The sequence below is a fragment of the Vidua macroura genome, chromosome 1 (assembly GCF_024509145.1).
Source record: "Vidua macroura isolate BioBank_ID:100142 chromosome 1, ASM2450914v1, whole genome shotgun sequence".
In the NCBI taxonomy this organism is placed as follows: Eukaryota; Metazoa; Chordata; class Aves; order Passeriformes; family Viduidae; genus Vidua; species Vidua macroura.
In genome coordinates, this window is record NC_071571.1 from 49,394,013 (window position 1) to 49,411,848 (window position 17,836).

General features: G+C 35.3%; 1 protein-coding gene across 11 annotated transcripts in view; it reads left to right on the top strand.

Annotated features, from left to right (window-relative positions):
- Positions 1–17,836, top strand: part of CLASP2 (cytoplasmic linker associated protein 2) — a 144,892-nt gene that overhangs the window by 96,649 nt on the left and 30,407 nt on the right. For 3 of the 11 annotated variants that reach the window (XM_053970743.1, XM_053970750.1, XM_053970784.1), the window contains 7 exons: positions 1,454–1,471; positions 3,424–3,525; positions 8,560–8,730; positions 9,638–9,745; positions 13,436–13,498; positions 14,169–14,275; positions 17,603–17,626. In XM_053970743.1, the coding sequence (XP_053826718.1) occupies positions 1,454–1,471; positions 3,424–3,525; positions 8,560–8,730; positions 9,638–9,745; positions 13,436–13,498; positions 14,169–14,275; positions 17,603–17,626 (593 nt within the window). The remainder of the gene's footprint in view (positions 1–1,453; positions 1,472–3,423; positions 3,526–8,559; positions 8,731–9,637; positions 9,746–13,435; positions 13,499–14,168; positions 14,276–17,602; positions 17,627–17,836) is intronic. The other 8 variants (XM_053970759.1, XM_053970790.1, XM_053970768.1 and 5 more) reach the window with 5 other exon arrangements.

Here is a 17,836-nt window from a genome sequence, read left to right on the forward strand (position 1 = left end):
GCTGTAGTATGATACAGCTGTTCTGATCTGACCACCACCAGGAGGAACTAATCATTTTTCCTTTGACCACTAACCTCGTCCACATATTTTTTTATCTCTTCTTTTGTTAGCACCTTGTGATATTCCATTATTTATTACTGTGGCTGAACAAACTCCATAAAACTGATTTCATAAAAGTGACTAATACTGTGTTATTTAGCTTTTGGAGCTGCCACTGAGCCTTTAGCCATCCAGACCAGGTGGTAACACAAGGCTGAGAGGAACGATAAACAGAACCATACCTTTTAGGAGCTTTTAGGAGTCTTGTTAGCCTGTTTTAGGTGTTGCACAGGATCTGCCTCCCAAGATCCATCTCTGCAAGACTGTTGGATTTGGAGAGGTAGCTCAGGGTGTGGGGGGCAGGGGTGGTTTTTTTTGTTTGGTTTTGAGTTTTTGCAAACTGGCAAATTTGACCTGAAAAACTTCAAGGCACTCCTATACACATATTGCTGTAACTGATTTTTGTGAAGAAGCATTGAAATATACACTGAACTAGTTTTTTGGAGGGAGTTTTTAAAAATAGTTCCGTGAAGGTACTCTAACGTGAGAAAATTTTCCCAGCAAATCTAAGTTCAGGCTAGCCAAAGACACTAATAGATGTTTTCATCATTGTAGTTCTTTTGCAAGACAGAAATGGTAGAGGGTGAAAATAAAATGCAAGTATGCTTTGATTTTTTTTTTAGAGGCATTTAACATTTTTATCATTACTAGTATGCATTTTATTCTGTAATAAGATCTGTTTCAGAGGAACTTAGAGGAAGGACTGCTGATGAGGCAGGGTCCCATCAGTTCCTTGATACTGATGGGAGAAAGGCTTGTCTGACTCTCATGTTACCAAAAATCAAGCCTTGTTAAGCTGAGCATACTTGTCCAAGTGTGATCTGATTTCAGCAAGCTCATATTCCTTCCATGTCTCTGAGCAAGATTTGATCTTGTGCATGTGAATCTTCAGAGTAATCACAGGCTTAATTCAGAGAAATCCTCCTTGCTGGCAGTTCCTATCAAATTGTCACTGTCCAGTGTGGGAAACACTGTCTCTGTGTTTTTCTCTGAGGTTATGTATAACAGTATGTGTCATATTTTCAGAAGAGCTTGCATTACAGTATTTTTAATGTCTGTTTTTATCTGTATATGTAATTTTTGACTGATCTCATAGCTGTAATTTTCTTTTATTGAACTTTTTGTGGTTTGAAAGGCAGTGATGTGCATTTTGTTCTTGTAAATTGCTCTCAGTGTAGTATAGATATTTTCCTCATTATTTTACTTCAGTTCAGTTATGGAGTTGCAACATAAAAGCTTTAGCTCTCTTGACTTGATAAAATTTGTCAAGATTCCAAAGATTAATCTCAAAAAGAAATTTGAAAGACATAGTATTGTTTGGAATATCATGTATTTTATTATTTTTTCTGTTTAGGAACAGCTTCTGAAGATGGTAAGAAACTACTTTGTTAGACTAGCTAATATTTTCAGCTTCATATTTTCATTGATACAAATGAAGCTTTAAAAGTAGAACTTGGTGTTTCTCGGGTTTTGTGGAGGTGCATAACAGATATGGGCTTATGGGCTAACAGCTTATGCATCTAATACTTGGTTGTCATGTACTATTTTTAAAATTCTTTTGCTTTTATTTTAATTCTCAATTACTCATCTACAGTCTTAAGTACCATTGCTTAACATTTCTACTGTGAAAATACAGGGGCTTTATAATTTTGCGTTCATTTTTTAGAGCAAATCTTGTCACAGAATATTTCATCAAACGTGTTCATGCTCTGGGAAGCAGGTGCTACTATTACTCATCTCTGTGAGACTTGGAAGCTAATTTTCCATCTGTTATTAACATTTAAACCTGCCATTAATGAATGGATGTAGAGACTCCAAATGAGTTAACGGTTGATTTAACTCACAGACACAAAGTGGTTTATTTTACATTGATAAAACTGAAGCAGGTTCAGGTGATACTTTAATGTAGTATTGAAATAGTGGCACTCTGTATTCCTAGGTTTTAGGCCAAATTCGGAATGCAGTTACATGCCTTGCAGTCTCACAGCTCTCAATTGCCATTGCACGGGGATAACTAGTAGAGTTTGGACTAGTTAATCTAACAATTCTTGCTAAGCCTATTGTTTTCTAATAGTTTAGTGAATAACCTCCTTTATCCTGATCTCTTCTTATAGACTCTCATCTATGGCTATGCCCCCTACTTGGATGAATAATATTAACTTGGTTGATCTCCAGATCCTGCTGTGGAAAGCCTAAAGAGGCTAGAACTAAATAACAGTCTGTGTACCTAATTCTTTTAGGTCAAATATTGACTCAGCATGTCTAGAAAATACTTTAATTATGCTGTGTTTGAAAGTGTTGAGCTTGTTGAGCTAGATCCACCCTAGATCCAACCTGTACAGACTTTCTAGGGTTTGTTCTTGCAACTTAGAAGAATTATGGTTAGCATGAGTTTGGTTTTGATTTCGTTTTTCTGTTGTTTGAGAGGTTGACTTTGGAAATGTAGTATACAGCACCACTATTTTCTTTTATGAATGATCTTTCAGTTAGCTATAATTCAGAAAACTGGGGTGTTCCTTTCTTTTGTAATTTCTTTGTATATGCTAGATGTTACGAGGAACATGGCTAAAAATGCAGAAGGGTTTGACCAAACCCAAGAGAATTTGGCATTCTAGATAAAAATTAATCTCTTGTTTTATTTGTAGATACTTAGTTTCATTTACCTCTTGCTTGGCTTTTCTATCTATGGGGGAGAGTAATATTTCTTTATATCATGTTATCATAAGAAGTACTTAAATGTATTTAGTATTGGCAAAATGCTCTATAAGGTTTGGGAAATCCTGTAGAAGCCTGGATTACCAGGGCCAGGACAACAGTAGAATCTTCAGTAATAAAAAAGCTAGTATTTAGATTTCTAAAAAGAGTAGTGAAGTTAGGAAGAAAGCTCAGAATCCTATTCTGTAGTTTTATGACAGCAAAAGTAGAATTACAAGCTCAAGTAATCATGAGAAGACTGTACCTGATACAGCTACATTAGTGTTTGCATTACATTGTATTGAGTAAAGTTCTCCTTTTTTTTAATGTAATAGATATATATATGTTGGAAGGAAGAACTAGCTAGCCAGTCCAGGGTGTTGAAGGTGTAATGTGCAAATTGTTTGCTGAAACATGTAGTATCAGAGGAGAAGTATCTTGCTTCCTCAGCTATTAAATTCCTCAGGGTGTTCAAATTTCTACTAATTATCCCAAGTGAATTGTCACCAGTTGGGTTACATTGCACTTCTTTTATATGCAGAAACTTTAGAAAATATTAGTAAATACTACTGATGCTCTGCTTCTTACCTGACTGTGAAAAATTAATTTAATATCATTTTTCTTTTCTAGGCCGTATACGATCAAAGCTCTCGACCCCTTCTGTTGGTATTGGAAATTCTAAAACAGATTCCAGAGGACGGAGTAGAACCAAAGTGGTGTCACAATCTCAGCGTATGTATTTCTGTTTATCAGTTATACCTGATAAAGAGGCCAAATGCTTAAGCATATATTCATTGACCAATGGCTACAGTCAAAGTTAATTTTTTTAAAAAAAGCGACATACTGAGTTGTTGTTCTGTGCCTTAGGTTCATCATCGCCAGACCAAAATGAAGGTATTTTTTTCAGTGTTTTGGGTCAGTGGTATTTGCATGCTTTTCTGATTCATGTGTTTTTCTCTGGACAAACTACTAGGTTAGGTCTTAGTTTGCCAATTAAATTAGATAATGTAGCAGGAAGTGAAATCTATCCTTAAATTCTGTTTTCAATTATAACTTCTCAACATTCTTTTCCCCCCTTTTCTGACTTCCCCAACATGAAAGGCCAGTAAACATGGACTAGTAATAGAGAAGAATGGGTAGGCTGAATGATGTCCTCATTGTTACCAGAGACCTAATTTTCCATTTTTAAAAAAGTCTTCTTTTAGCCAGAAATACTCATTTTCACTTTAAGCTAGGCACTTCTGTAGCTCTTAGATATAAACTCCTTTTTCTTGTATTATAGCTCTTGCCTTTACTTAACTATTCTTTGAAGGAAAAATACTAACCCCTCACTTTATAATCAGTTACTGAACTGGTTTTGAGTCAAAGGGTTAAAACAAGCAATTTAATGTGTGTCAGCTAATCCACAGTAATTTTTTGTGTGTGTTTAGTAACCAAAGCAGATCTAGCCAAGCACTCAGTCATTAATTAAAAAGACCTGATTACCTCATACTCTTGGCACTGGCTGACCTACAGCAGATCGTCCACACATCTGATGTTGCCAACAGACATTTTCTGACTAAGCTCTGTCAGATTTTCAGATTCTTATCTTTGTCTAGTTAAGTGAAATGCAACTAAATTAATGAAAAGAAGACAAATGCACAATAAAATCTAAAATAACTTCCCACTTGTATAAATTGTCAGATCTAATGTTCTAAACCAGTAAATTTTACCAGGTTTAAAATTTTCAATACAGTTCTTTTTCTATCACTACCCATATCCACTTTCTTTAATAAAACCCCTTAATAATGTGTTTAATGGCAGAAGCATTTGTCTTCCTAGCAATGACTGCATCTGTTGTAAATAGAATGATTTTAGAAGTTAAAAAAAACAGGTAGTAGCTGGTTTTTTTTTTCCTGTTAGAGTACTTGCCATTCAGTTTTGCATAATACAATTTCCCAACAAGTACAGTTGGACACTGATCTAGTGTTTGCAGGTTTTCTGAAATACAAGCTTTCAAACAATGTGAACAGATAAATGTAGCGCACTAAAATTCAGTAGAAGTTCCCTTAAGGGCTTAGGCTTAGGCAATGCTCTAATCCCAGAAGTGTTTGTGAAAGAGAGCCTGAACATGAGTCGTTACTGGCTGGGACAAACATTTCTGGAAAACTTGTTTTACAGATTTCTGCACTGTACCATAAGCAAAGAATATGTGAATAATTTAAGAGGGAGGGAATGTAAAGTTCCTTCTAATCCCTTTTTCCCTTCTAGGAAAAGCTATAAGCAGTGTCTGTAACAATTTTTTCATTAGTATTAGGAAAGTTTGGAATTAAGCTTTTTGAAAATACTTTTGTACTTTGAATAGTTTTGGTAAATTCTTAGAAAGTGAAGATGTTTGATAAATGTCTGGGGGAGGGGATAAATTTAGGTAGCAATATAATACTTCAGTGATGATCACTGTCGTATAACATTAAATAACTGTATATCCAGAGAAGCAAAATTAAGCCTTTCCAGTTTTTTTACTAATAATGACAGGGATTTTTTTTAAATTTTTACACAGTATTAATGTCTAAAGAGATTAATTGATATTGAGATAACTAGATCTGACTACATGTGATGATGTGTGAAAATTAAATGCATGAATGCATCTTTACAGCCTTTTATTACTACTTCTGTTCAGAATTGATTGCTTCAAATAGCTCATTATAACCTGTCAGTGGGGGAGAACAAGAATTCTGAGATGTTTTAAGGCAGATAAACAGGGCGAATACAAATGGACAGGCGAAGGAGAATTCTCAGGCACTGTATGCCAGCTATTTAGGTGATGCTTCTTTATGTGACTGAAAATCACTGTGTGAAGCGCGATGCTTAATGTTTCCATACAGGGGATTGTTTTAGTTCCCCAGCTCATACAATGAGAGAAGCACTTCATATTAGATTTAAGCTATTTTTTTAAAGCTACTCTAGCACAGATGCTTTTGTTAATTTTTGGGTTACAGCTATCTTTTGTTCAAAAATCATTTTATGAAAGACTTGCAAATTTGAATGCTTTTACAAAAAAGATTTTTTTAGGGTTTTAAAAGCCCTTTACTCTTTAAATTAACATAAAGTAAATGACTCATTATTTTATTCTTACCTATGGAAAAAAATGGTTACATTTTTTTCCTCTTCTTTCTAGTTTGGTTATCAGGTAATTCGACAGGGTCTGCTAAAATTGTATTACAGTTGACATTCAGAGAATTTCTGAATGGAAACAAATTCTTCCTTTTATACTCAAGATTACTTTTAAAGAGGAAAACGAAGAATTCTGTGCAAGTCTTTTAAGTTATGCCATTGTGAATTTGGTTTTTTTGTTTTGGTCATCCACCACACCTGCAGCTCAGTTCCTTTACTGTTGTGTCTCAAAAAACAAAGTTTTGATCTTGTGTGTAATTTTTGTTGAGCTGTTGAACTTCTTGAGCCTTTTGGCAATGTAATATTGTTTTCAAGTAATATCCAGGCTACAGTTTCATGCTTAATTGAAATTTAATTCTTCAGTGTTGAGTTGTTGATTAGAAAGCTGAAGAATTGTAATTTGCTTGTGCAGCTTTGCTTCATCTGCTTTGTACATAGCATCTGAGTTTAATTCTTCAATTGTGGAAGCTACTTAATAGCACTGCTTTAGCATAACCCCCTTGTGGCTTTTTTTCCTGTGTGAAATGACTAAAGCTTTCTTATTTCCATTTGCCATTCATTTTTTAATCTGCTCTGCTCCCTCCCTCTTCATGGATTATAAATCCCTACCCTAATCCTGCCTTTACACTTGTTCAGGATCACAGTCTGCTAACCCCATTGGTGGTAAGAGTCTACAGAATTCGTGTACACATCATTGTTTGATCACCTGTTTGACATACCTCATTTAAGGACCCTATTCAGCAGAAATTCTGGCTGGCTTTTTTTCCATATGCTGCATGTAATTTAATTGGGTGCAGTCCTTATGTAGAAAGCAGGAGAGATGGGAAGGGTTTGTCATTTTGGAGTGGTGTCTTAGTAATCTTTCTTTCATCATTCAGCTCACTTAGATTTGCTGGTAGTGGTGATACTGACAAGAGTATGCCAATGCTGTTACTAGCATAGTATTTTCAGGCTATGTAAATGCATTCAGTTAATTTATGCTGCAGTGGTACACTTTGCAGATCAGACTATAGAAAGATTAAATAAAGTATTAGAACAAGAGGTTGTATTTCTTCTGAATATTCTGAGAAGAATAAGTGTTTTTTTAGATTTCTGACCTATTGAAGAAAATATACAAGTCTGCAGCATAGTGAAACCTTCAACAATATTTTTACTGTTTTAAAGAGATACAAAACAGGAAGAAAGCATAATTAACATCAGGTCTAAGTTGAAATACCCTGATACGAAGAAACTGTCAAAACCTTAATTTTTGCACATAACAGCCGTTTTATAGGTTTGCTTATTCTTCTGTTGCTATAGAAGTTGTGCTTGTTTTTTTACAGGCTGCATAATACTTTATTTATCATTTCTGCTGAATAGGCCCAGTGTTTGGAAAAGGGATTTTGCTAAATAATAATTTCAAGTTTGAATTCAAACAATGAATCTGAAAGTATATGCATGGTACATTTTTTTTTATTTCTCTCTTCCACCCAGCATATGTTTTACTTTTTTTGAGATTTTGTTTCCTTTCCCATAGAGTCAAGCTTTAGTCAACTTGTATCTTTTTTTCAACATGTTTCATAAGAAGTAACCCATGAAATTCACTTGAAAAGTTGCATGGTCTGTGTAAATCTGATAGCATCACTGTGGTCATACAGTTACCTGATTGTATTTTAAAGATTATTGAAGGGTTCAAATCTGTATGTAAGTAGTCTTTGATTGAAATTGCTTTTTATTTGGTCATATTTCTTGAATTGTACAGCTAGAAACAATATATTAATATCAGCTGATGATACTAATTAGTTACAACTAGAGAAGAATTAATTCTTTGTTAAGAACTTAGAACTTAAATATTCTGTAACTGAAATATCAAAATTAAAGATAAGTGACCACAGTTTCTGGTAGTGATACTGTACCTTGAACATCTGTAGTACTTTGTACTATATAGTTTTAATTAAAAGAAATTTAAGACACTTAAATATATCCTAGTCAATTTTTTAGCTTGTTTAAAACTAATTGAAAATTTTCTGTAATTTGTGGGGTAACATCCACAGAAATGTACATGAGTACTCTGTCTTCCGTCACATTTTATTTAATGTCAGAATAGTCCTTGAAGACCCCATGCATTTAAAAGCAAGGGAGAAGATTACAAATGTTAGGAAAATCACATTAATTAATTCTAACATTGGTTGCAATGGAAGAGCTGGGATCATTATGAAATCCTAGTTTAAAATTTCTCCCTTTAGCTTTCTAACATGTTTCTTTGTTTGCTTTTCTTTATTAATAGAAAATAGGGTTAGTGAGACCATATAGTGTAAGAAAAAAGAACATGTTCATTTTAGGGATCGTGGAACTCTTGACAAAGTCCAGAAATAATAATTGTGGTTTTTTTGAGCTTATGTAGTGCTAAATATCATGTCAAGTGCTTCCTTGCATCTATAATTTTAACTACCTTGTATGCAGTACTGTAAGAACTTGTTCCAAGGCATTCTATTTCATATTTTTACCTTGTAAGTTTTTCCTGATCATTTCAGTCTGCCACCACCTTCCTACTAACTTCAGGTATTATTTTCTTTTTAACCATGATTGTTTGTCCACTGTGCTGTTGCTAATATCTATTCATTCTACCTTCAGCTGGCAGTAGATCTGGGTCTCCTGGAAGAGTTTTGACAACAACCACACTTTCCACTATGAACACAGGAGTTCAGAGAGTGTTGGTGAATCCTGCAGCTGCACAAAAACGGAGCAAAATCCCACGAAGTCAGGGATGCAGTAGAGAAGCTAGTCCTTCTAGGTTGTCAGTAGGTAAGAGTCACCAAATAACTCTTGGTTTCTTTATAGCCCTTCTTACTTTAAGTGCTGGATATCTACAGCTGCTATTTAGTAATAGGTGAATGGAAAAAATAGAATACATCCTGGAACCTAGCTGTTTTGTGAGACTAGTTTTTGATACACAAGACAGTTTTAAACTGAAGCTGAAATTTGACGGTTTTCTTGTCAGAATGTTGTAGTTGTTCTTTTCCTCACCTCCCTTTCTTCCTTCCCTTTTTTTCACTTCATGCCCAAAATACCCATATCTTTTGAATGAAAGTGTGATACCATTTTGAAAATACGTTCTTCATTACTTCATGTCTTCTGTGTATGCGTGTGCACATGTGTAAATGCTATGATGCTAAAATGAAGGTTTCATGTCTTCAGCCTCACAGTATAATTTGATTGTACTTTATTGCAAACAGTGTTACTGAAAAACATCTGTTGATTTTAATGGTATTGATGCTGTGCTTATTTTGTATTTCTGATTTTTATCTTAGCCACATAATTTTATTTCCTTTCTTTATTAAGCTCTGGGGTTTTCCATTGGTGCTGCTGTTGATTAACTTGGTCTTGAGCACAAATTCTGAATCGTTACTCAATGTTGCTTGTTTTTTTCTCCATCCTTTCCAAAGAGTCTTTCCGTAAAGAGTTAGTAAATTTCCATTTTAAGCTATGCAAAAAAATAATTTCATTGAACCGCCTACACTTAAGACTAATCCAGCACAATCAAGAAAGTCTGTAAAGAAGGTTATGACTTAAAATGCAACATAATTATCAATGTCTTTTCTTAGAAATGCGTCTTTGATCTTACTGCGGAACAGAATTGCATTAAAACTGCAACTTTTCTTATGTCTTCTCCCTTTGTGCCGCTGTTTGTCTGCACCCTGAATCATACTAGCGCGAGGCAGTCGCATTCCTCGGCCTAGTGTGAGTCAGGGCTGCAGCAGGGAGGCCAGCCGTGAAAGTAGCAGGGACACGAGCCCTGTCCGCTCTTTCCCGCCCCTCGGTAAGTACTCGGAGCCTTGTCGTGCATGGCTGTCCCTGCCCTTCCTTTCGTGCGCCTAACGAATCTGTGCCTCCTTCATTTAGCTTGTAGCTGGCCACCATGTTCTCCCTTCCTTTGGCTCTCCCCCCACTTACCCCCATGGAGGATTGACCAATGTGTGAATGGGCTGCACACAGGAAAATACAGGCTTTGCTAGGCTTAGTCTGAAGTGCCAAGTCTAGAAAGGTGTGTGATGCGCAGTGTCTAGATGTCATTTTGAAAAGGCACTTCTTCTTTTCAATATGTTTTTGAAATCATGTGTTTCTCTTTTCATTGCAGCACTCATTGCTTGGGTACTTGAGTGCAGGGTCAGGTGTTGCTCAAAATTTTCTACCTAGTCAATGAATTATTTTAGTGTGTAAGGAGAAAATACACTTTATTATGTCCCCGTAGCTATATGGTCAACAGCTTATTGGTCTGACACAAATGGCAAGGTTTTGCAAGATTATCAGTCTGTTTCTGAGATGTCAGTGAGGCATAAGGACATTAGTTTATAATTACCTTAACATGTTGGTTAAGGATTAGGGAAGGTTTTCATCTCTACATATCTTTGTCAAGGTTCCTACAAAGTTGATAGTAAATTTTGCTTAAAGTGCTTGGGTTTGTCGATTAGGGTTTTTGTTTTGCTTGCCTGGTAATACTAAACTCTCCATGCAATTGAATGTGAAACAGATCTCTTTTTGGTGTTCCCTTTGTCTGAAATAGTATTCAGTATGTGTCCTTCTTATTTGCTTTGTTCAGTGTAGCTTACAGTTAAGGACTTCATAATACTAGCTGTTAAACATTGTCTGAAAATAGTAAATCTCTGGTTTCTGTCTCAAATTGAGGCACCCTACTGTATTTCTAATTAGCACTGGACATATGTTTTGGCCTGCTAGGGCTTGCTGCCAGCCATGGTTTTATTGGGAGAGTACAGATTAATTGAATGAAAGCTGTTTCAGTAACTAGGGCTAGTTTGCCCAGGTGCTGTTTAATTGGGAAATGATACTAAAAGTAGATGTTATGCAGGATCCATTAGGAAACCTGTATCTTTTTTTCTCAAACATAGCTGGGAAATTATGTTGAAGTAGACATGTACCTTCTGTTCTTTCAAAAACAAGGGTGTTTTGCAGAACTCCTTGTGCTTCTTTTGCTGTATTACAGCTTGATTTGAATTACATGCATCCAAGATCAGATTTACATTTTGTAATTGGTCGAATGCTTGCTATCTTAAGTTTGTATTAGGCAATACCATGAGATGTGTTGCTGGGATAGATGCCACAGGAGGTTTTACTCTTATTTTTGTAGTTCAGTTTTATAATTCAGAAATCAAAAGACGTACCTATACTAGTGAAATAGGTGGAATTGTCTGGTAGCACAGAGAATGCAAAGTAACATGTATAGGAATCCAGCACTGGTTTAAAAGGAAAAAAAAGGAAATTATACTGAGAATAAATGAAGATTCCATTTAGTGTGACTTTTTATTTGGATTATTTAAAATGACATTCAGTGTTAGGTTGGTACAAGTGAAAGATGAAATAAGGCAAATTCAGCTTTGTGTAGCTAGAGGCAGTTTGACATTGGGATGAATAGGGGAATGTAACTTGTATTGCCTCTCATTGTCAGCACAGAAATTTTTACTTACGAACACAAATGAAAATTTATTTTATCCCCCTTTGGGGTATAAAATGACCTAAATACTACATAATTACTTCACCGCATACATTGGTATGAAGTGTTTATGTAATCTCATGTCTCAGTATAGTGTTATAAACTGGGAGATAAGAGCCATTAAGAAGCAAGAGATTTGGAATTTATATGGAAATGTCTACTTTTGTTAAATATAGTCAGTATTAGATACCAGACTAATATAATGTCCATATTTCAGCTAAGAAATCATCTTAGTGTGAGTCCATTTAAAGTCTTATTTTGATTCATCCTTTAAAAAATGCAACAACAAAAGTAAATACTTGACAATTTCTGCAGTCTGAGGGGTACAAAGAATATTCTTTAAAATATGTTTTGGAATGAGATATGTTTCACCCAAAATATCATGCTTTTTTTCACTGTCTTAAAAACTTTTCCAGCATATTTCAAATGTATGTAGGGGCAGGAGTCATTTCAAGTTTCTTGCCTAAAGTTTGAATTTTTAGTTATCAGCTGAACCTTTAATTTTCAGGACTCATTGATGGAAAGTAAAGGGAAGGTTTATCCCATTAATGACTGTATTTAAAGAGCTGTCAGCTGTGATGTCTGTGTTGTGACATCCTCAGTCCTGTCTCCTTTTCCATGCTGAGACACACTTTCTAAAGAACCAAGCATTCCGTGAAGCATTAATTCCAAACTAAAATGCCCTAGCCAAACATCTTCATGTAGGATTAGTTAGAAATAAAGTACCTTACGTAAGGAGTGGAGAACTTAATGTGGAAAGACAGAGTGTTTTTTTCTGGGATCTTTGTGGAAGTGCATTCAGGTTAAAAGGTTTTTCCCAAGATGTCATTTGATCCATGGTTCACCTGTACATAATTCAAATCAGACTCTTGAATGGTCTTCGTTGATCAAAGAAAAGGATGATTAATTTGATTTGTTTTCATGCTACTTTATATATCCAGAAGGAGTAAAATACTTGGATTTACAGTTATTTATTAAATCGTAAGATTTTATCTGGGGGTTTTGCCACTGTGGGTGGACATTTGGGTTCCAGGTTAAATTGTCATTTATGTGGTGATAAGTTTCTAACTTAAGTGAAGAAAAAAGTTGAATTGTTTAAAAACACATTTAATTTAAAAATTGTTTGTTTTAAGACAGAAAATACTAGCAATGGTGAGTCAACTTCTTCAGAACCACTAAAAAACCAGTTTTATACAAGTGCCATAAGGACTGGGGTACTCAGTTTTGTTCAGAAATTCTTAAGGATCTCTAGTTTCCATAACTTTAAAGAGTCTTAATGAGCTGTAGTAACTAGTTTGTGTTTCAGCTTCACATTTTATTTATTTAAATAAAATAGTAAGTATGTGAATTATTAATTGCATTAGCTGGCTTACATTAAACTTTTAATTACAATTGGATAATTTTAACTTCATTTACATAGTGTTGAGTTTTTACTGAGGTTGATTTGTCCGCAACATAGGCAAGAATTCAAGTGTGTACAAATTGTTAGCTGCCAACACAGCAGGTTCATGCAGGAAGCACTTTTTGCAGATAATGTTTGATATGTGAACTCTGGCTCTGACTGGAGCATGCAGAAACTAGTTAAGTGAAGAAAAAAGTTGAATTGTTTAAAAACACATTTAATTTAAAAATTGCAAGACCACTGTCAGTGGACTGATAACTTTGTAGGTATTTCTGATCATTCTGTTTGTGTGTGAGTGTGTGCATGTGTGTCTGTGCACCTTTTCTTCTTTGAACTGAAACATACTTGCTTTTACCCTGCTCTTAATCTTGTAAATTAAAAGAAAATTATGCATGAAATGTCCAGTGTACATAAACCTATATAATCATATTTGGTATAATCAAAGAACTACTCTGAAGATTTTTGCTTCTGTTTAATACTCAGTTTCTTGTGCTTAAGCTGAATCTTTTTGATAAATAGTCTCTTGTTCGTCTGAGCAGCTATTGCAGCACTTTGATTCCATGGTCATAGATAGGGTTTATTTAATCCTGTTATTGCAGCTTCCAGACATCACTCCAGATCTACTGGTGCCCTCTACGCTCCTGATGCTTATGGGGCCACAGGTGAAGGATGAGTACCCTTTGCTGTCATCTGTGCAGTCATCCTGGATTTTTTTTTCCCCACCACTTGGTTATTCTCATAGTTCAGTTTTAGAAAGCATTATTTATATTAATTTGAAATTTGTGGTTTTAATAATCCAGATAGATGTGTTTATGTTGCTAGATTTTGTCTCCACCCTCATCCTCCAATGTTAATCCTTTTTTTCCCTAACAACATTTTTTTACTTGCAGAAGAACTTTCTTTAGTTTTCCATTTTTTTAGTATTTGTAGAGCATTCTTTATGCATGTAGTTTTCTAATCAACAGTCTCAATAGCCTTCCTATTGTATGTGCTTTCTTTCTAAATGAAAACAAAAACCCAAAATGAAGAAGACATGAATTTTTTTAAAAAGCAAAACTTCTTTCAAATAAAACCATTGTTCTATACGGGTTTTTCCATGGGATTTTGGAACCGAACATTTGTAGGTGACTGGGTTTTTACTTGAATTCTTACTTTGTCTGCACCACTAAAGACTTCAGAATGAAAACAGTTACTTTATCCACTGCATAATTTATTAAAAATGCCAAGCAAATGCTTTTCTTCTACTTGGGTTTTTATAAGTGAGTGTGATACTTACATCCCATCTTTCTATTCTGATTGAATTCTTTGTATTTATTTTTGTTGTTGTAACAGGTACTGGCTTTGGAATTAGTCAGTCAAGTAGATTGTCATCATCGGTCAGTGCTATGCGAGTTCTGAACACAGGTTCTGACGTGGAAGAAGCAGTAGCAGATGCTTTGGTAAGAATCACACACTTACCTTGTGTAGGTTATAGACTCTTTAAGTGTTTGGTTCCTGTACAATAGCATGCAGAAGAACTTGTCATTTATTGTTTTATTGGCTTCTTGGAAAAAAAAAAAAAAAGAAACTGAGATGGTGGAGCTGCAAGTATTGAAATTTTCATTTCCTACATGAGTTTTAACTTTTGAGAAGCATGCTTTTTTAAATGGCAGACAGGAAACACTCTTGGACTGTTGTGTTGGAGTGGCCCAAGGAGCCACTTGAGCAGGTAGAAGTAATCAGCAGTTTCTCACAACAGCTAGAACAACTTCAAGATAGGTTGAAGGCTTGTTACAGCTGAGAATGATGACAACTAAAGTCTGTCATCAGACTTACCAGAAGTCTGGGTGCCCTTTAAAGTTTTTCTATCTGACAGCAGGTGAGATCAATGTGAGAAAATGATGGCTGGGCAGCCAAGCCCCACACAGCCACTCTCTCTCTCCCCCACCACCAAGAGAGAGAATCAGGAGGGTAAAAGCCAGAAAACTTGTGGGTTGAGGTAAAGACAGTTTAATATGGAAAGCAAAAACCATGCGGCCAGGCAGAGCCAAACAAGGAATTGATTCAGTGCTTCCCATGGGCAGGCAAGTGTTCAGCCATCTCCAGTAGAGCAGGGCCCCATCACACACAGAAGTGACTTGAGACGACAAACACCATCTCTCCATATATCCCCCTCTTCCGCCTTCTCCCCCCCACTTTGTATACTGAGCATGATGTCACATGGTCTGGAATGTCCCTTTGGTCATTTTGGGTCACTTGTCCTGGCTGTGTCTCCTCCCAGTCTCCCATGCTCCCCCAGCTTCCTGTCCAGCGTGGCAGTAGGAAAAGCAGAAAAGATCTCAACTCTGTGTGAGCCCTGCTCAGCAATAACAAAACCTGTATATATTATCAACTCTCTGTTCAGCACAAATCCAAAACACAGCCCCACACCAATCACTGTGAGGAAAATTAGCTCAGTCAAAACCAACATAGCAGGTAGCATCTCATAACTTTAGTTTTTGTTTTCCTTTGTTTTCAAAATGTTACACTAAGTTAAAACGGGTTGTTCTCTTTTTTAAGCTATACTGTTCTTTAAAAGGGTAAGTTTGGCTTCTCTGCCTTCCTGCCCCTGTAAGCCAAACTGAACACATCATGTATTTTGCTATTCTGAAATTTACATCAGGAAGCTGAAATCCTAGGTTAATTTAAAATACTGATGCTATGAATCAGGTACATTTTTATCAATTATTATATGCTATTTGCATATCATTAAATACATGTAAGTATCTGTTTTCTAGTTAGCAGAATGCTTTAAAGAAATGGTTATTTCTCTGGTTTAAGAAAAAGTTATTTCAAAAGTTAGTAAAAAGCTACAAATTCGACTCTAAATTACAGTCAGATATAACTGAATAGAAAGAAACAAAATTTCAAAATCTGAAGAACTCTGTCATATTCTTAGTATGACTATTTATTAATTTCTTGGTTAATACTTTTTTCTTGACATATTAGTTTAAAATGTGTGTGCCTTCACTGGCGTAGAGATCAGAATATCTGGGAAATCTTCGATAAGAGGTCATGGTGAAGTTGCATGCATTTTCCCCTTTCTCTTATTACAAACTTGCAAAAGTTTTCAACGTTAAGGGTTAATGCTGGTTTGTAAACTGGAAGTCAGTCTGGATTTTGGAATAGGGAACAATAGAAAAACATTCCATGGGACATGGAAATTTTCTGGCTATAGCTGAAAAGCCTGTGCTGTGGTCCTCTCCACATAGATGCATCACAAAGAGTATCTTCAATACTTTTAGCAGCCTCTTAGTTTTCAAATTTCCTGGGCAAATTATGTAGTAAGAATAGAAGTTGAGGATAAAGTCATGTTTCCAATGACTGCTCTTGAGGCTTGAATATGTCCTGCTTTGTTGAAGCAATAAAACCTCTTCAGAGAAACTGGTTTGCATTACCTGGATCCAAAATACCATGATGCTGCTAGAAATGTTAGAGGAACATGGGTTTGTATATTTTAACTGGAGTCTGACATTACAAAGAAGGATCAAGAACTGCAATATTTTATTATTATAGTACTTGCCTGGTTCTTTGCCATGTTCCAAATGGTACAGGTTGTCCTGTACAAATGGCTCCATGTAGATGGAAATATGGTAATAAACACCCTTCTTGTTTTCTGATAGACTGAAGATTTATACTCATAATGGTATTTTTAAAAGGTAGAATGTAGAGTCCTGACTTACCTAATATAAATACAAAAATATTCCAGATTGTGTTACTCTTTTTTATTTTATGGAAATACTTTGCCAGTTTTAGTGGTGGTGAAGCCAAACAGGTGTCAGTCTTCTGCCTAAGATCTGTTTTGAATATTGCTGTATAAAATGCAGCAATAATGGAAATCTTTCCATATTTTTGTCATTTACTCTAGTAGCATCCTTGGCATTTCAGATTCATTTACTGAAAAATCCTTCTTTTCCTTATGGTGTTTCTTTTCCAAAACACTTAATATCTCTGTTGTTTTTCCCTTCAGTTACTCTCTTACACATGTATGTATGCTCATTCTGTTGCCAGTGAGCCTCCTTGTTACCTGTTGTATTGATTAGTTTGTGATTAATATTGTGATATCCTTTAAGTTATTCCATGGTTAAAAACGAGAACCCTGTGCGAATGGCAGTGGTAATTAAGGGGAAAGTGATCACTTTTACTACTGCTTCTTTGAGTATGTAACAGAACTGAGTTTTTAAATGCTAACTTCAGCTGCAAAGTTTGAATGGCAAGAGCTGCTTTGCAGAGGTGTGTGGGATCTTTTTCATTTTAGGATAAATAGCTTTTTTTTTCCCCCTCTGACCTTTGGTATGTTGTGTTGTGTTTTGTTGGCTTGTTTTTTTGTTTTAGGAGATTTAGAATTTTGCATTATGTAATCAGTTTTTTTGTAGAACATTGACTGTAATTGTTGCAATGACAAAATTTAGATATTAAAGTTAAGCAAATAGTTCAAATAACGGTTTTGTACTTAAGTAGCAATTGACTGCATGTGTTAATGTGTTCCTGCTCAAATATCACTGCATAAGAGAGAAGTTTTTGTGATCAACCCGCCCATGATATGTAATACTTTACTGGAAATGGAAGCTTAGCAAACTATTTCTTGACTATGTGTGATATGCTAATCAGACACAGAGAGCTAAGAACAAAATTTACAGTAAGACTTTATGTTGTCCAGTGGCAGGAAGTTTATTACTCACAGTGCTGCTATGCCTTACCTTCCTGTTCTCAATTTCTGTTTCTTTTCAATAATTTACTGCTAACAGCTCTTAGGAGACATACGGACTAAGGTATAGAAACTATTTTTCTTCTTTAATAGTTTAATATTTTGCTATTAACATGTTTGATACAAAATGAGTTAAAATGTCAAAATATGTTTAGACTTCTGATTCTTAGATTCTGTAACACATATAAGATATGGATAAGATATAAGAAATGAAATAACTAACTTGCAAAAGTCTTTTGTCACCCTATTACGCAATTTTATGGGTTCTTGAAAA